At 57.6% G+C, this 16,733-nt stretch overlaps 1 protein-coding gene across 1 annotated transcript in view; it reads left to right on the forward strand.

Annotated features, from left to right (window-relative positions):
* SNTB2 (syntrophin beta 2) overlaps positions 1-16,733 on the forward strand; it is a 46,358-nt gene that overhangs the window by 23,408 nt on the left and 6,217 nt on the right. Inside the window, exons 3-6 of the mRNA XM_075939793.2 lie at positions 4,604-4,814; positions 7,387-7,529; positions 10,070-10,266; positions 16,350-16,534. Of these exons, the coding sequence (XP_075795908.1) occupies positions 4,604-4,814; positions 7,387-7,529; positions 10,070-10,266; positions 16,350-16,534 (736 nt within the window). The remainder of the gene's footprint in view (positions 1-4,603; positions 4,815-7,386; positions 7,530-10,069; positions 10,267-16,349; positions 16,535-16,733) is intronic.

Genomic DNA, 16,733 nt, shown 5'->3' on the forward strand with positions numbered 1-16,733 from the left:
GCGCCCTGTCTCACGCCTGTTTGGGGGGTACTGCATGTGGTCGTGACAGTGACAGTGAGTGGTGGTCAGTCAGATGCTATTGGTGGTCTGGTTGGGGGGAAGGTGGTTGTGCTTATTTTGATTCTCTGCTCCTTGCTGAGGGCTGACGTGAAATGTCCCACCTAACCCCCAGTCCCAGAGTAGCTGTGCCTTCCTGCTGAAGAGAGAGTTGAGGACTGGGCGGTGCACAGCTGTCTTGCGGGGTCAGAGTTAACCTGTTGTGCGGGCTCTAGTTCATCTCTGCAGATTCTTTTGGGCGCACGTGGAAGGTTTTCTTCACCCACCTGACTTTTCTTTACTTCCAACGTTAGTGTCCAAGCAGAGGCGGTCCGGAGCCAGGTTCACAGCCTGTGGGGGCCGGCTCTAACATGGAGGCGGGCAAACAAGCATTCTTGCTTGGCAGTACTTGCTGTGCCAGGCTGGGCTCTGCTGCTTGGAACTTGCTTCTCTCCTCTGTGTGCTGCTGAGCGTTTGGATGGACTCCCCCTCTGCCCAGGAGGTGGCTGGGCCCTGCCCAGCAGAGTGGGGTTGCGTTGCTGTGCTCCGAGAACTGGGTTTGTCATTAGAGGGAGGAAATGACACACATCACTTCCCCTTGCTCTTGCTGTATCTGGTTACCTAAACAAAGCCGCCCTCTGAGGGCTAGGGACCAGGGAGATGCTGACAGGCTCTTGCTGATGGGGAAGTTGCTATAGCTAGAAAGCTCTCGATCTTCAGGAGGTTACGCTGCCGCAGGGCCGGTTGCCTGCTTTCTGGGCTATTGCAGGACCAGTCTGTCTGAGCCAGCCCATTCTGGGAAACAAGGCTTTTGTCCCAAAGCCCTCCTTTTCCCGGGCTCAGACTTCCACTTTCTGCTGCTCTGCTGTGGCCTGGGGGACCTGTAGACCTGGCTCCCCAGAGTTGGTGGCAGAGTCCTAGCTTGATGACGAGGCATCAGAAAAGATGTCCTCCAGGTGGGCAGGGCCTTACCAGCCCTCCCCCAGGACACTGTGCATGTTAACGACCTGGCAGTGTGCCAGGAAATTAGTTGTATTTTTAGCCTGCTGTGGTTCCCACCTGGCCTACCTAGAAATCCTTCCTGTGGCTTTTAATCAGAGGCTTCAGGGACATTGTCGAGCTGCTGAGCTTTGCTGAGTGCTCACTTCCTAGGCACCCTCTCTGCTTCCCACCTTATTTGGGGAATCCCAGGAGGGAGTTCACCAGGAATTCCTTAAGTGCAGATTTTTGTCACTTCCTTGCTGATGGTGTTTGCCTTAGCCCAGCAAAGGGGGAGAAGCCTAGTTAATCAGGCTACAGAGCATTCCCACTCTGGGGGGTGCAGGGTCATTTCCTTTTACTGTCCCATGCTCTTCAGACCCCTGTGCCGGGAGTCTGCCTCCCACTCAGCTCTTGGGAACAGCCAGGGCCAAGCTGCAGGGCTTTTGCAGTGCACAGGCTGCCTATTTCAGGGCTCGCCCTCCGTGCTCTCACAAGAAGATTTTGGCCACAAAAAGTTTGACTTGATGGTTTTGCCTCGCCAGCCTCTGTCCTGGCGCAGGGTTGGTCTGCAGTGGAAATGACTTAAGGGTTCCGGCTGGCACATCCTTGTCTGAACAAGGCAGGATCTCCCTCTCCCTCCCCTAGGTAGTGGGGAGGGTGACATCTTTCTGCCCGAGTCTTCTGCCTTATTGCTTCAAGCTGCACAACATGGCCATGCTCCCATGTGATAGTGGAACCTGTGAAAGGGCCACAGCGGCTTCAGGGCTGGCAAGAAGGGCCAGGAGAGCAGCGTCTCCTTAGAATGCCCGTGGGAGGGACTTGCTGGAAGTTGGCGTGGGTGGGTAAGAGCTAACTGCCCTTAAGTCCTGTGCAGACGGAGCGAGAGCTCTTCTGCAGAGCAATATGCTCCCGAGATTGACCTCCCTGGCGTAAGAGGAGCCACCCTTTCTGGTGCTGCTGGAGCTGGTGCCGACCGTGCTGCTCATGGCATTTTCGCCACCATGTCCTAATGCTGGGAGGTTTGCATGGGCCTCTTGGCCCCGTCAGTGCTGAGAATGGCCTGTTGTAACTTGGGGAGAATTCAGTGTTGGAGTAAATAAGAGCTAAATGATGGCTTTATTTGCTCTTAGAGAGTCAGCAAGCAATCCAGTCTGCACTGCAGTGGAAAGGCAAGTGATGCACACTGCTCTCCCGAAGGGCTTGGTGCCAAAATGCCTCCCGGGTAGTGCGTGTGGGATGAGCAGCGTAGTTCAAGGGTACAGCTGTGCATCAATAAAAACACGGCACAGAATCCTATGTTTCTGTAAAGGGAAATCGTATCTCACCAGTCTACTAGAATTCGCTGAGGGGGTCAACAAGCATGCGGACAAAGGGATCCAGTGGATATAGTGTACTTAGATTTCCAGAAAGCCTTTGACAAGGTCCCGCAGGCTCTCAAGCAAAGTGAGCTGCCATGGGATAGGAGGGAAGGGCCTCTCATTGATTCATAACTGGTTCAAAGACCGCAAACAAAGGGTAGGAATAAATACTCAGTTTACAGAATGGAAAGAGGCAACTACTGATGATCCCCTGGGGTCTGTACTGAGACCAAGCCTATTCAACCTATTCATAAACGATCTGGAGAGAGGAGTAAACAGCGAGGTGGCAAATTTTGCAGATAAGAAAACTGCTCAAGATAGTTAAGTCCAAAGCAGACTGAAGAGTTTCAAAAGGATCTCACAAAATGAGGTGACTGGGCAAGAAAATAGCAAATGAAATTGAAAGTTGATAAATGCAAAGTGATGCATATTTGGAAACATAATCCCGACTATACATGTAAAATGATGAAGACTAAACTAGCTCTCACCTCTGAAGAGAGAGATCTTAGAATCATTGTGGATAGTTCTTTGAAACCATCCACTCAGTGTGCAGCAGCAGTCAGAAAAGCAAGCGACGTTAGGGACCATTCAAAAAGGGAAAGAGAATAAGACAAAATGGACAAAATCCATGGTACAAGTTCACCTAGAATGCTGCATGCAGATGTGGTTGCCCCATCTCAAAAAGGTTTAGAGAAGGGCAACAAAAATGAGTAGTAGTATGGAATAGTTTTCGTATGAGAGACTAAGACTGGGACTTTTCAGCTTAGAAAAGAGAGGACCGAGGAGGGATGTGTTCGAGGTCTATAATTAATAGGCAGCAAGTTTAAAACAAACCAAAGGAAGTTTTTCTTCACTCAGCGCATAGTCAATCTGTGGAACTCCTTGCCAGAGGATGTGGTGAAGGCCAGGACTTTAACAGGGTTCAGAAAAGAGCTAGATATTCATGGAGGTTAGGTCCCAGAACCTCTCGAGGAGGCCAGCCTGTGAGGAGCTGTAGGACCAGAGGGCTGGACGCAGACAAAAGCAGCACAGGGTCCTGTGGCACAGGCAGGTGGGAGGGGCAGTGAGTTGTGCTTGGGTTCCCATCGGGACCAGAATGAACTGCTTTTGGCCTGTGTGGAGAATGCTAATCCCGTTGCACAGCCCCCGCTCATCCAGCTGGAAATAAGCTGCTGCTGCAAAAGGCTTTTGTCACGCTGTGTCTGCAGTCGGCTTCCCCCAAGGAGCAGCGCGCGCTCTGTCTCCACTAGCCGGGCCCAATGTACTTAAGCGCGCGACTCCGTTGTGTTAAGAAGCGGGTAAGCAGCTCGCCGTTGGGTGGTTTTTGTGCACCTTCCACTTCACTGAATCGCTCGTCTCAGGACAATCTCGTCCCTGGAGCTGCTTGTTGAGGTGACTGCCCCCAGGCCCGGGAGACTTCTGGATTTGATGGCAGTCTGACCGTCACTCTGGATTGCGCACGTGCCCCCTGATCCAAGGACGTAACTGCTGAAAGAGGACAGTCGGTGTTCGCTGCGGGTGGGAATGGTTGGCTTGCAGAGCGCTCCTATCACGTCGGGCGTCAAGAGCATCCTGAGCAGATGTGTCAGCACTTTGGCAGGGCTAGTCGGCTCTGGTTTCCATAGCTATGAGCGACGGGCAGAGGGAGTGAGGGGCATGTGTGCTGCACCTGCATTCCAGGGAGCGGAGAGATGCCAGCTTGCCCTTTGGCATCGATTTCTCCAGCAGCCTGTGCCTGGGCAAGCGGCTGAGTAACCTGGTGGGATCTGAGCTGTTGCGGGGGCAGGCCTGCAGGATCCTGGGTGCCTTTGCTGCCACCATCGCCCTGCGAATGGCTGGCAGACTCTGGGCCCATGCTCGCTCGCTTCCTTCGTGCTCTCTCCTTGCGTCAGCCCTGGCACGCCTGCCAGCTGAGGTTAGAAAGCTCTGCCGTTTGTCATCAGTGGCACAGCGGCTCAGCCGGCTGACTGATCCACAAGGCACCCCCTACCCTAGCAGAGGGAGGATCGGAACTGCCTCTGGGGCTGCACTGGGCAGATGCGAGGGCGCGGTCTGGAAACTCCTCAGACTTCATCACAGGGACCATGTGCATGCTGCCCAGGCTGCTCACCACTGACCCCAGCCAGGGGCTTCCCCCCAAAAAGCGGAGCATTTCCCAAGGTGTAGGGAATGTCCGCTGTGGGGCTCCCTCTGCACCTCGCAGCCTAGCTCTGTCTCTTCCCATTCAGGTTGATAGAGCTGCACTCTCCGGACAGCAGAAACACCCTGATCCTGCGGTGCAAAGACACAGTGACCGCGCACTCCTGGTTCACGGCCATCCACACCAACATCACGGCCCTTCTGCCACAGGTGCTGGCCGAGCTCAACGCCATGTTGGGCGCCAACTGTGCCGCCGGAAGCAGCAAGGAGGTCAAACACATCGCTTGGCTGGCGGAGCAGGTATGCTGGGATAAGGTCAGGCATGGGGGACCTCTGTCCTATCTGGCTGGAACGCCCTTTTACAGGTGTGGCAGCAGTGCCGTCGAGCACTCTGCAAGGAGATTAGCTGCTCAGGCAGTTGCTAGATTCAGCCCTTTGGTAGTGGCTCGTGTGCGTTCCGTTTTCTCCACTCATCCCTGTGAGCAAAGAACCCAACTCGGCCATGGACTCCAGCGGCAGGGAGGGGTTTGTGCCAATCCAGTTTTGAAAATGTAACTTCTCCTTCCCCAAACCATCCTGAGCCCGCCAGTGTTTTCAGCACTCGCTCTCATCGCTACCCGGCAGGCCACAGCTCCCGTAATTCCTCCCCTCCTCTGGAGAGTGGCCTCAGACCCACCCTTCAGAGGCATGTGCTGTGGCCTTTGGGGACAGGGCTGTAACCTCCACACCGGCTTCCCGTGCCTGTTGTGGATGGTTTGTGTGCAGGGCTTGTCTGTTCTGACTCTCAGCAGTGTCCGGGCAAATCCAATCTTATTCCCAGCCACACATGGATGATGCTGGAGTCAGCCGGCAGCTTTGCATGCACAAGGGGCTCCAGGATCTCCTGACTGTCTGTCCTCTCTGCTCCTGGGTAATTCGCTTCCCCTTTAGTCAAAATGTCACCAGACACTCTTCCTCTTTGCATAAAGGCACTGTGCGTATGCAGCTGTCTTGCAGGCTCCATGTGCAATAAAACACGGGGGAGTTTGCTCCAGGTGCCAGTTTCACACGATCCTAGGTTGGTAGGGCTTTCTAGCTCCTGATGCCCAGGTGTCTGGCCTCATTGTGCATGCACCCCTTGAGTAACTCGCTGGCCGGAAAGGGATGGCAGTGCCATAATCTTAATAGGGTGCAGGATGGCCTAGTGGTTACAGCAGAGACCTGGGAGGAGTTCCTTTCTTGATAATATTTCCAATAGAACTGTGACCTGTCACTGAGTCACGTGGCTGTGAGAAATCGAATGCTCGGCCCATCTAGCAGTGGGGCTGAGAGAACCCCCGGCGCTAGGAAAGGTCACTTGCTTCCAGTGACGTGCTTTGAAACCCTTCAGTACAGGGCAAAGCATCACTGTGAGTAGGAAGACCTGGGAAAGCTGAGGCCATTCCTCATGGGCCGGCGAGCAGGGCAAGTCGAGTTGATGGAAAATCTGGCCCGGCAGTCTTGTGAAGTCGCTAGGGTTTTCTCGAGGTCCCATGCCTGGTGCACAGCCGGGTTCCTAGCTGTCACTATGCAGTTGGGCCCTGGAGCGTGCAGGACAGGCTACATGCTGCACCTCTCTGATCTTGACACCCTCTTGCGTTTCACTGAGCCGGCGCGACCTTCCTGGGGCCGAGTTCCATTTCCCATTAGACACGTTAAGGCTTTGGCAGCTCCAGGCTTCCTAGAGTGGCCGGTAGCGCCTGCTTCATGCAGCTAAGAGGAGGAAAAGGTGTATCTGTGGGGCTGGAATGTCCTGTTTTATTTAAGCCAGTCACTTGACATCAGCTGTTGGAAGCGTGGTCTAGTGGCTAGAGCACATGGCCAAGAGTCAGGTCTGGAATCTGCTCAAGGTCTGCCACAGACTCCCCACAGCTTTGGGCAAGTCAGACACTTTGTCCCCACTTCCCTGTCTGACACAAGGACGCTGACCGAGCTCCCAGGCTCTGCAAACGTTAGCTCCCAGTGTAAATACCAAGCATTGAACTCCTCCTGCGCAGCACAAAAATAACCACCTGGCAGAGCTAACGGGCTGCACGCTGGGCATAGAGCAGAGAGCCCAGCCATGGGAACGGTCTCCCTCAAGGCATCGGGCAGGGGAGTGTGTTAACAGCTAGAGGAAGATGGGCCTGTCTCCCTCCGTTCCTGTGGGCTGTAACATCAGGTCGAGTGCATTGTGCTCGCTGTCCTGCTGCTGCCCAGGGAAGGGCGGGATGGCTCTAGCAGGGGAATCGGCCACTCCAGGAGCATTTATACAGCACTTTCTGTTCTGGGCTGGCCAGATGCACAGCAAGCTGGGCGCTCTCCCCTCTGGGCTATGTCCTGTCCTGTCACCTGACCCCATGAGCCTGGGAGCTGGCACACGCCTGGCGCAGCTTTCTGCTAGGCTACCGTCTGTAGGCCTGGCCTCTCCCAGTGTCAGTGTAACCTGTGTCCAGCGGTGCCCCCAGGGAAGGATGTGTGGGGCAGGTGCTGCGTGTCGCCCAGCCACTGGGGGGTTAGACATCAAGTCCTGGACTAGCCCTTACAGGAACTCGCTGCTCCCGAAGTTGGTAGTTTAACCTTGACCTTGTAAGTGTTTTCTTGGCCTGGTACGAGCTGGGCTGTGGCCATGCTGAGCATAGGATCTCCTGGATGGCTGGGCCAGCGCCCTGCTGCTGTTCTCCGATGATGAGCTAACACGCTCCCAAGTAAGGATGTTGGGAAGTGGGTAACTGACTAATCAGGTGGCTGATACAATTTGTATGTCCTTGGCCCCAGAGTACAGCCTGTGGGTATTCCCACGTGAGGCCCCTTTCCCCCCGTGGGTAACACGCTGCTTGGAATGCCTGGGAACAGCTCTCCGGACTTCTTGCAGGCTAGGCTGGATGGAGGGAGACAGCAGTGGCGGCCCATCCTCATGGCTATGACAGAGAAGGACTTGCTGCTCTACGATTGTATGCCCTGGACAAGAGACGCGTGGGCATCGCCCTGCCACAGCTACCCTCTTGTTGCTACCAGGTAGGATGAAGCCTCCAGGTTTCTTTGTCAAACTGAGCCCTGCCCTGTTTTTCCGGCTTAGTTCTCCCACCGGCTGGAGCTGCAGCTTCTCAGGGGAGACTGAGGCACGGAGTTGGACCGTGACTTCCCCAGTGTCATGTAGAGCCAGCATCAGACCTCTGGCCTCTGCCCAGTCCTCAGCCTGCTCGACCACAGCTCCAGCCTGGGCACTCCTGGGAGAACGTGGCTTGGTTCCTTGGCTGTCCTTGTCTTGCTGCTGCTAGGCCTCTCAGCAGCGCCTCACCCGGCTGCTGGGGCATGTGAGCACCTGGCTGCCTCCTGTGCTGGGACTGAGGTGAAAGCCAGTGCATGTGGGTCGCTGCTGGCGGGACGGGGCCTAGGATGTGAGCCTTGTCGCTCCCCGAGCGGTATCATCGGGCACGGCTTGGGCGCCTCTTCCCTTCCCCTGCAGCGTGGAACCTCTTCCGTTGCATTGACAAGATTTCCTTGGCATAGGACAACATCCACCTGCCAAGCCCCACTGTCCCGGGAGGGGGCCCACCTGCAGCGCTGCTATTGGGTTGGATTCCCGGTCCAAGGGGGACAGGTGGGACCTGTCACTGCCCCTGCACGGTCTGCAGACGGTTCTTGTGATTGGCCAGCGACAGGCTGGGGGAGGGCGTCCCAAAGCTAGTGGCTTTTCCCGGCCCCCTCGCTCGCTCAGCCATGCAGCCTCTGAGCCCATTGCTCTGGTTCTTTCCCTAGTGCTGCCAGCAGCTGATGAGCCAGCATGTGTGCCCAGCCCTCCCGGGAGCCGCCAGCCAGCCAGGCGTTGGGAATTGGCGGGGGGAGTTGTGCAGGAGGGGCGGTTAATAGCCGGTTGTGTGGAGTGCTCACCTGAAGGAGCAGACAGACTAGCAGTAGGCACTCGAACCCTAATACGGGCTGCAAGCGCTCCTGCGTGCTCCCACAGAGCCTGTCTGCAAACTACGCTGCAGGGCCGTGAGCACTAAGAGTCTGTGCCTCGCGGTTCCCCGTCCCCACGGAGCCAGCCCCGGAGCCCTGCACGGGCCAAGGCAGCCAGTACAAAGCTCTGGCTATGGGGCCTACCATGACCGGCCAGCGCTCGCCTTCCGATCGGGCCACCCCGCGTCGGGATCCCCGGGAGGAGCTGGCAAGCCAGGCTCTGGGGACGCCAGTCTTGGCTGCACAAAGCATGTGCCCTGCTGGAGCCCAAGCCAAGCTTTGGCCTTTCTGGAGCCTCGGGCGTGGTGACTGCCTGCCAGCTCCTCCCACGGCGAGCCGCGAGGCAGGGCGCCAGCGCGTTCTCTGCCCAGGCCCACGCCTGCATTGCAGCCTCCAGACCAGGTGTGGTGGTCCTGGCGCAGAGTGCTCAGAGCCGGGCTCCCCTGACACGGGAGGGGCTGCAGGCTTTTGCCATGGTGAGATGGGCCTGCTGACCGGGCTGCAGCGAGGGGGGCAATTGCCCCAGAGCCCAGCAATTCAAAGGGGCCCAGGCTCCCTGTGGCGGTGGCCCTTTCAGCCACTGCTGGAGCGCTCTGGGTGGCTGCTAGGACAACTTGGGGAGGCCGGGGCTTCGTGCCGTTCCCTCCGGGGCCTGTGATAGCTGCAGGGGGAGGGTGCACCACGGTCCAGGTGACATGAGGGCTGGCTGCCCTGGCTTCCGCCTGCTGTCCCACCCCCTTCTGCGGCGTGGAGCCGGCCCCACACATGCACCTTGCCCAAGACCCCATGGAGGCTGTCGGCTCCCCTGCGGGGAGATGTCTGCTTGCATCTTGTACAGCTTCTTGGGTGCTGGGAGAGGCCCTTAGATACTTGCCTCTTAACTTCTAGCCCTGTCTCCCTGCAAGTCCTTCTGCCTTTGTCGCTCCTGCGGCCAGAGCCCGCCTTACAGGGAGCTCGAGGGGCTGTCCTGCTGCCAGAGAAAAGGTCCAGCCTGCGTGAGCAGGCTCCGTGGGGCCGTGGTGTCGTGTCCAGGTCTGCTGCTCAAGCCTCCCTGTGCTGCTCCTGCAGCCAGACTGGATCCTGTTCCTTGCCAAGCCCTCGGCAGCCAGAACCATAGGAGACAGCATTCCTCTGGCCTTAGCGTTTCTATAGCATCTGGCTCGAGGCCTCCCGGTTCCCACTCAGCATCTGCAGGCTCAGGGCACCTCGCCCATCGTCTCACGTGGCTGCTCAGTTTGTGGCCTGTCTGCTCCTCCAAGCGGGGCTGTGTCCTCTGGGAGGTGGGAGAGCCCCCCAGCCCAGAGCACTGTGTGTGCACCTTTGCCAGCCTGCTGCCCTCGCTGCTGGTGTAAGGGAGAGTCCCGGGCACAGCTCTGGTGCTGCCCTCCTCCCTGGGCGCTGCCTCCTAAGCGGAGAGTTCAGGCCTCGGCTGCGTCCAATGTGCCGCTCAACCTGCTCCCTGGTCATGCTGACCACTCCCTCATGGCCTGCCAGCCTGCTCCCTGCACTGGGACGCAGCCGTGTCCCTGGCTGGCAGCTCCCTGGCCACTGTGCACTCCAGTAACACCCCTCTTGCTCTCCCATCTGATCCACAGGCTGGTTCACTCTGGCTCCGGGCACAGATCGCCTTCTCTGGGATCCGAGCTCACCTTTGCAACGCGGACGGGCTCGCGCCAGGGCGTTGAAATGCACGTTTTCAGGGTGGAGACGCATCGGGACCTCTCCTCCTGGACCAGGATGCTAGTTCAGGGCTGCCATGCTGCTGCCGAGCTGATAAAGGAGGTGTCCCTAGGTATGCTGGCTGGCAGCTTGTTGCGGGCAGCAGGCACCCCGCCCTCCCCCCCCCCCAGCTGCTCAACTGGCGAGAAGTTGGGTGATCGCGTACCTTCTGGGCTGGGGTCTGAGCAGCGCGCTCTAGCTGCACAGTCAGGCCGGGGGGCTTGGATGGGGCTGCCCAGCATTGAGACGCATACGAGAGCTATGGGACGTGGTTCAGAATTAAGACTCATAAGGAGGAGCACAAGAAATATAAGTGCAGGACACTTCACCCTAATGCGCCCAGTCTGTTCACGCTCTACTTCCATGCCCAGCGTCTCCTCAGCGACTGGGACAGAGCCGCAGGAGGTCCTGGTGGGGCCCTGCGAACCGCACCGAGCGCTGGGCCTCGGAAGAGGGGCGCCCTCTGCTGTGGTAACTGCGGGACCCTGGCGGCCCAGCTTCTGTGGGTGCCACTTCTGTGCTCTCCTGTGCCTCCTTCCATGGGAGGGCCTGAGTGCTTGTTTTCCCTGAGAAGGGGCCAGCGTTCCCCCCCACCCCCCAAGGGAAGCCAGGGAGAGGAGAGATGATAGGGCCAAAGCTCACACCTAACTGGCTGGTGGAGCAGCCTCGGCAAAAGGAAGCCACTTATCTCTCAGCGCCTTTGTGGAGCCGGCAAGGGGGGGCGGGTTTCCTGAGCTGCAGGAGTGTCTGTGCTCAGGCAGATAGGCCTGCGTGGCAGCTTTTACCCCTCTGGGATCTCGCTGTTGAGTCCATCTCCCCACCAGCCGCGGGGCCGGGACCACAGTGTGTTTGGTAGGGTGCGTGATTCTGCAAGATGCTTCTGGCTGGCAGCTGGGGGCTGAGCACCGGGCAGCCAGCTTTGTTTCTTCATTTGGAGCACATCACGCTGCCCCCGTTTGAGAGGGGCTGGGCCTTCCAGCCAGAAGGGCTGCGAACCAGCCTGACCCTGCAGAGTCATGCAGCTGAAGTCCTTCCTGAGCACCTAGCAAAGCCAGTCTCAGCCTGGAGTCTTCCAGCTTTTGGGTAGGAGAGGGCTCACCAGCCAAAAACTAATCTCGGGGGCAGGGCTGGGGAACCTTTTTTGGATCAGGGCTGCTGACCCACAGAAAAATCAGTGGGGGGCTACACAACCGCGAAGAAAAAACCCACCCCAACCGAGAGGGGAAAACAACCACTGGTCTGGTGGCACTCGAGACTAACCGAACCTGTCAATGGGGTCATGAGCTTTCGTGGGCACCGCCCACTTCTTCGGATGCGCTCCGGTTGTGTTAGTCTAGTGCCACCAGACCACCAGCCACCTGTACAGACTCCTCAGCTGCCCCCGAAGCCTGAGAGGGGAAAGACGCTCCTCCCATCCCCCTTGCACACTAGAGCCTGGGGGGCCCAGCCTAGTAGATTTTGTGTGCTCCAGCCCTGCCGTGGGGGGCTGGAGTGCCTGCTTGCACTCCCCAATGCTGGGGGGGGGCCTGAGCCTCAGGGGCTAGATCCAGGCAAGTCGGTTCCTTGCCCCTGCTCGAGGGCAGCTGAGGAGCCAAGGGCGTGGGTCTGTTAGCTGTTGTGTAGAAGCTCCCTCTAGTGTTCAGAAGAGAATAGCGCCCATCCTACAAGCCCTCCTGTGATGGTGTTCGCTGTTAGTTCTGGGCCTCTTGTAGCCCATCTAAGGGAGGCGGGTTAGCTCAGCTGGGAATGTGAGGCAACAGGCCAGCTTCCATCCTGCTGCAGTGTTACAAGGAGAACATTGGCTTGGGAGCCAGCAACTTGCACACACCCTGCCAGAGCCCCCTGTGTGCTGGTCCTCAGAGAGCCTGCTACAAACGGCACAGGCACGCCAGGGCCCTGTGTGCTGGTCCTCAGAGAGCCTGCTACAAACGGCACAGGCACGCCAGGGCCCTGTGTGCTGGTCCTCAGAGAGCCTGCTACAAACGGCACAGGCACGCCAGGGCCCTGTGTGCTGGTCCTCAGAGAGCCTGCTACAAACGGCACAGGCACGCCAGGGCCCTGTGTGCTGGTCCTCAGAGAGCCTGCTACAAACGGCACAGGCACGCCAGGGCCCTGTGTGCTGGTCCTCAGAGAGCCTGCTACAAACGGCACAGGCACGCCAGGGCCCTGTGTGCTGGTCCTCAGAGAGCCTGCTACAAACGGCACAGGCACGCCAGGGCGCTGTGTGCTGGTTCTCAGAGAGCCTGCTACAAACGGCACAGGCACGCCAGGGCGCTGTGTGCTGGTCCTCAGAGAGCCTGCTACAAACGGCACAGGCACGCCAGGGCCCTGTGTGCTGGTCCTCAGAGAGCCTGCTACAAACGGCACAGGCACGCCAGGGCCCTGTGTGCTGCCAGTTGCGGGAATAAAATTGCTGCTGTGAGCGAGAGGCTCCCAAATGCCACAGCATCCAAACAGAGCCTTGACCACTAGGCTGTGCAGGCAGAAGTGGCAGGGCCTTCTTTTGAGGCTAGGCGAAAGAGTGCACTGTGATCCTGCCTCGTTTGCCTGAGGCAGACTCCTGCGACCAGAGCCAAGAATGTGCTGCTGATGGGTTAGCAGTAGAACTCTGGCCGGGGAAAGCAGGGCTAGTCATGGCAGCAGAGGGAAGACTTGCTGGGAGTGCCGGTTGGGCTGGCCTCTACTATTGCACTGGTGGGCCAAAAATACCCGAGTGATGTCACGCATTGCAGACTCCCCGCCCCCCACACCTGTCTGCCCTGAAGGCCTTCAAAAGCAGAAGCTCATGTGCAGCCACGGACGTGGGGGTGGAATCTCAGCAAGTTCCGCAAGCCCTCGATGCGACAGGCAATCTGGGGAAAAGCTGGGGGTGGGGAAAGGGGGGGACTAGTCCCTTTGGCTGCTTTCTAGTGCGGTGAAGGTCTGGGAGTGAGGGGAGAAGGGAGGTTGACTCCACAGGTCCCACATACCCCAGGTTCCTGGGTAGGGGGAGAGCCTGGAGAAGCGGCAGGGCAGCTGTGCTGTACAAGCACTCCTTGGCTGAGGTGGGAATAGATTTGTATTGAAACTGTGGCACGCTTTTATTGAACTCAAAGGCCTGAAAATAGTTGGCAGAAAAGCTGTTTGTGAAGATTCGGGTCTTACTCTGACCTTAGGGCCTGAGAGAGTCCACTCTCCGTAGCTGGAGTTCTCCAGGAAAGATGGCGTGTCCGTGATAGTGCGACCGACAGTCAAAGACGAGCAGAAAAATAACTTGAACTTGCTTTCAAGGGGCCTGTCTACATCCCAGACCTCTGCCTTGTCCTTTGCAGCTTCCCCTTGGCAGGAGAGGCCAGAGCAGGTTAATGGTGTCTGTCTGGTCCCTGCTCATTACCTCGAGCTGTGTTCAGAGAGCAGAGAAGCCCCAGAGTTGCTTCATGTGCACTTGTTGGCTGAGCTGGGTTTCTCAGGGACTGGAGAGGGATTGCTAGACTGAGGAGCTGAGCCACCGCCCTGTGCATTCTTGGTGGGTTAGTCATCCTGTGTTCCCCGCCCCTCGCTGCCTGGCTGTCAAGGCACAGGCTGAGCAGTGCAGCTCCTCCTATGTCATTCTGGTGTCTCAGGGATGTGCCAGGTTGCACGGCCCCCAGGCTGTCACGCCAGGCTTCTGCCGAACATTCATCTTCATGCACCTGTCTAGTTCCGCGATTGAAATGCCAGGCTTTCTGCTCCTCTGCGCGTGCCCTCGCCCGGCTGCCTTTCTGCCCTCAGCGACATCCGCCAGGTTCTGCCCCTGGATTCCAGCGGTAGCCGGAGACAGCCTCCTGCCCCCGACACCTCTCCCCTCTGAACCCACCTGCTGCCCAGGCTCTTCCCTTGCTCCAGGTGCACGTTCGCTGGGCTGATGGCAGCGTGGTGAATTTCCCAGCTCTGCAAAGGCTGCTGCCAGTCTCGTCCCAGAAGTTAGGCAGCACCCTGGTGTCCCTTGCTGACGCTGGGGGTTAGGTGTAGGGTCACGTGAACTCTCAGCCAGTGCTCCTGTGTGAATTCACTGAGCAGCAGCTTGCCAGTCCCTGGGCAGGCCCACTTCGCACTAGGGATGTCAGGGGTAACCCGTTAACAAGCAGCCCAGCTGGGCTGGAGCAGCCTCTGTCCATGGCAGGCCTGGTCCAGCTGGAGCAGCTCTCTGTGTTGTTATGGTAAACAGCGTTTAACCACTAACTGATTAAACGGGTTTTCCAGCCGTACTTCACACTGACGCCACCTGTAGCATTAACGCAGGGGTAGGGAATCTTTTTTGGGTCGGGGTTTGCTGACCCACAGAAAAACCCCTCCCTGGCATGGCCTGTACTGAGGAGGAGAAAGACACTCCCCACATTCCCCTCACATCCCAGAGCAGGGGTGGGCAATAGTTTTTGATGGGGGGCCACTCCCAAGATTTTGGAAAGTGGTGGAGGGCCACACTCTTCCATGGTATTAATGGAGGAGATGTGGGGTCTGGGATGGAGGTTGGGGTAACAGATTGGGTTGCAGGAGGGAGACAGGAGTGCGGGTGAAGGAGGCAGTTGCGACCGAGGGCAGGGAAATGGGGTGCAGCGGCGGTCAAAAAGGCAAATAGGATGCTAGGAATTATTAAGAAAGGGATAGAAAATAAGACCCAGAATATCCTACTGCCCCTGTATAAAACTATGGTACGCCCACATCTTGAATACTGGGTACAGATGTGGTCTCCTCACCTCAGAAAAGATATTTTGGCCTTGGAAAGGGTTCAGAAAAGGGCAACTAAAATGATTAGGGGTTTGGAACGGGTCCCATATGAGGAGAGGTTAAAGCGACTGGGACTTAGAAAAGAGGAGACTGAGGGGGGATATGATAGAGGTCTATAAAACCATGAGCAGTGTAGAGAGGGCCGATAAAGAAAAGTTATTGATTAGTTCCCATAATAGAAGAACTAGCGGACACCAAATGAAGTTAATGGGTAGCAGGTTTAAAACTAATAAAAGAAAGTTCTTCTTCACACAGCGTGTAGTCAACCTGTGGAACTCCTTGCCAGAGGAGGCCGTGAAGGCTAGGACTATAATAGAGTTTAAAGAGAAGCTAGATAATTTCATGGAGGTTAGGTCCATAAAAGGCTATTAGCCAGGGGATAAAATGGTGTCCTTGGCCTCTGTTTGTCAGAGGCTGGAGAGGGATGGCAGGAGACAAATCGCTTGATCATTGTCTTCAGTCCACCCTCTCTGGGGCACCTGGTGCTGGCCACTGTCGGCAGACAGGCTACTGGGCTAGATGGACCTTTGGTCTGACCCAGTACGGCCGTTCTTATGTTATGTTCAGGGTTTTGGGATGTGACCTAGGGCGGGAGGGGATTGTGATCTCGGCAGGAGATTGGGGTGCCAGCTCTGGGAGGGGGTATGAGAGTGGGGCAGAGGGCTAGGGAAGGAAGGGGCTGAGGTACCAGAGGCAAGTTCTCGCCAGGAGACTTGCCTGCTTGCAGAGCTTAAAATGTTTCTGCCTGCTCAGCCATATGCTTGAGTGAGTGAGCAGGAGGGTTGTGCTTTGTGGCTGCCTGTTGTTCAAACAGGCATCTCCCATTGGCCAGTGTCTGTCCAGAAACCAGCCAATGGGATTGTGCTGGGGGCAGGAGCAGCAGCTGAATCTTTTCCCCTGCCCTCTGGACTCAGAGAGCGCCCCACAGCTGCGTTTGTGAGCGGCACGCGGGGCAAGTAGGGGAGCCTGCCTGGGGCTCCCTACAGCCTCCGTGGGCTGGATCTGCTGGCTTGGTGGGCCATATTTTGCCCAGGCCTGCCCCAGAGCCGACAGGGGCCCAAGATAGCACATTTTGGGTGCTCCAGCCTGGAGGGGGGGCTGCAGCACCAGCACGGGCTCCCCAATGCTGGGGGGAACTGAGCCTCGGGGGCCAGATCCAAGAAAGTGGGGAGCTGTATCCAGCCCCTGGGCTGTAGGTTCCCCGCCCCTGCATTAACAGAACAGCTGGCATGGAAATGCTTCTCCTTCACTATACATGGCGTGGTGGGTTTGGTTCCTCCCCGCACCCATCTGATAGCGAGTCGACAACTCCTCTGCCCTTGCACCCCCAGTGCTGGGCACAAGGCCCAGTGGGCGGAAAGCTGGGGGCTCCCGGCTGCTCCTGAGGTTCGGTGCTCTGTTTCCATGCAGGCTGCACCCTGAATGGCCAGGAGGGGAAGCTCACCGTCCATTATGAAAACGGATTCGCTCTCTCCAGGGAGGAGGCAGGCGCCAGCCACACCCAGTTCCTCTACCCCTTTGAGAAGCTCAGAATGTCGGCAGATGATGGCATCAGGAACCTCTACTTGGATTTTGGTGGCCCTGAGGGGGAGCTGGTGAGAACGGGGCTGGCGGTGCCGTTGGGCTGGGAGGGACTCGGGTTTGTCCTTGGCACGCTGCTGTGAGACCGAAGTTAATTTCAGGTGCTTGAAGCCTTCTCTCCCCCTTCTGGACACTCCCTGTGGCCCTCGCCTCCATGAGCTTCCCCTCGCAAGGCTGGGCACCACTGGCCAGAGGGTCCCTGTCTGCTTGGAC

This window comes from Pelodiscus sinensis, chromosome 12, assembly GCF_052426305.1.
Source record: "Pelodiscus sinensis isolate ZL-2025 chromosome 12, ASM5242630v1, whole genome shotgun sequence".
NCBI classification, from domain to species: Eukaryota; Metazoa; Chordata; order Testudines; family Trionychidae; genus Pelodiscus; species Pelodiscus sinensis.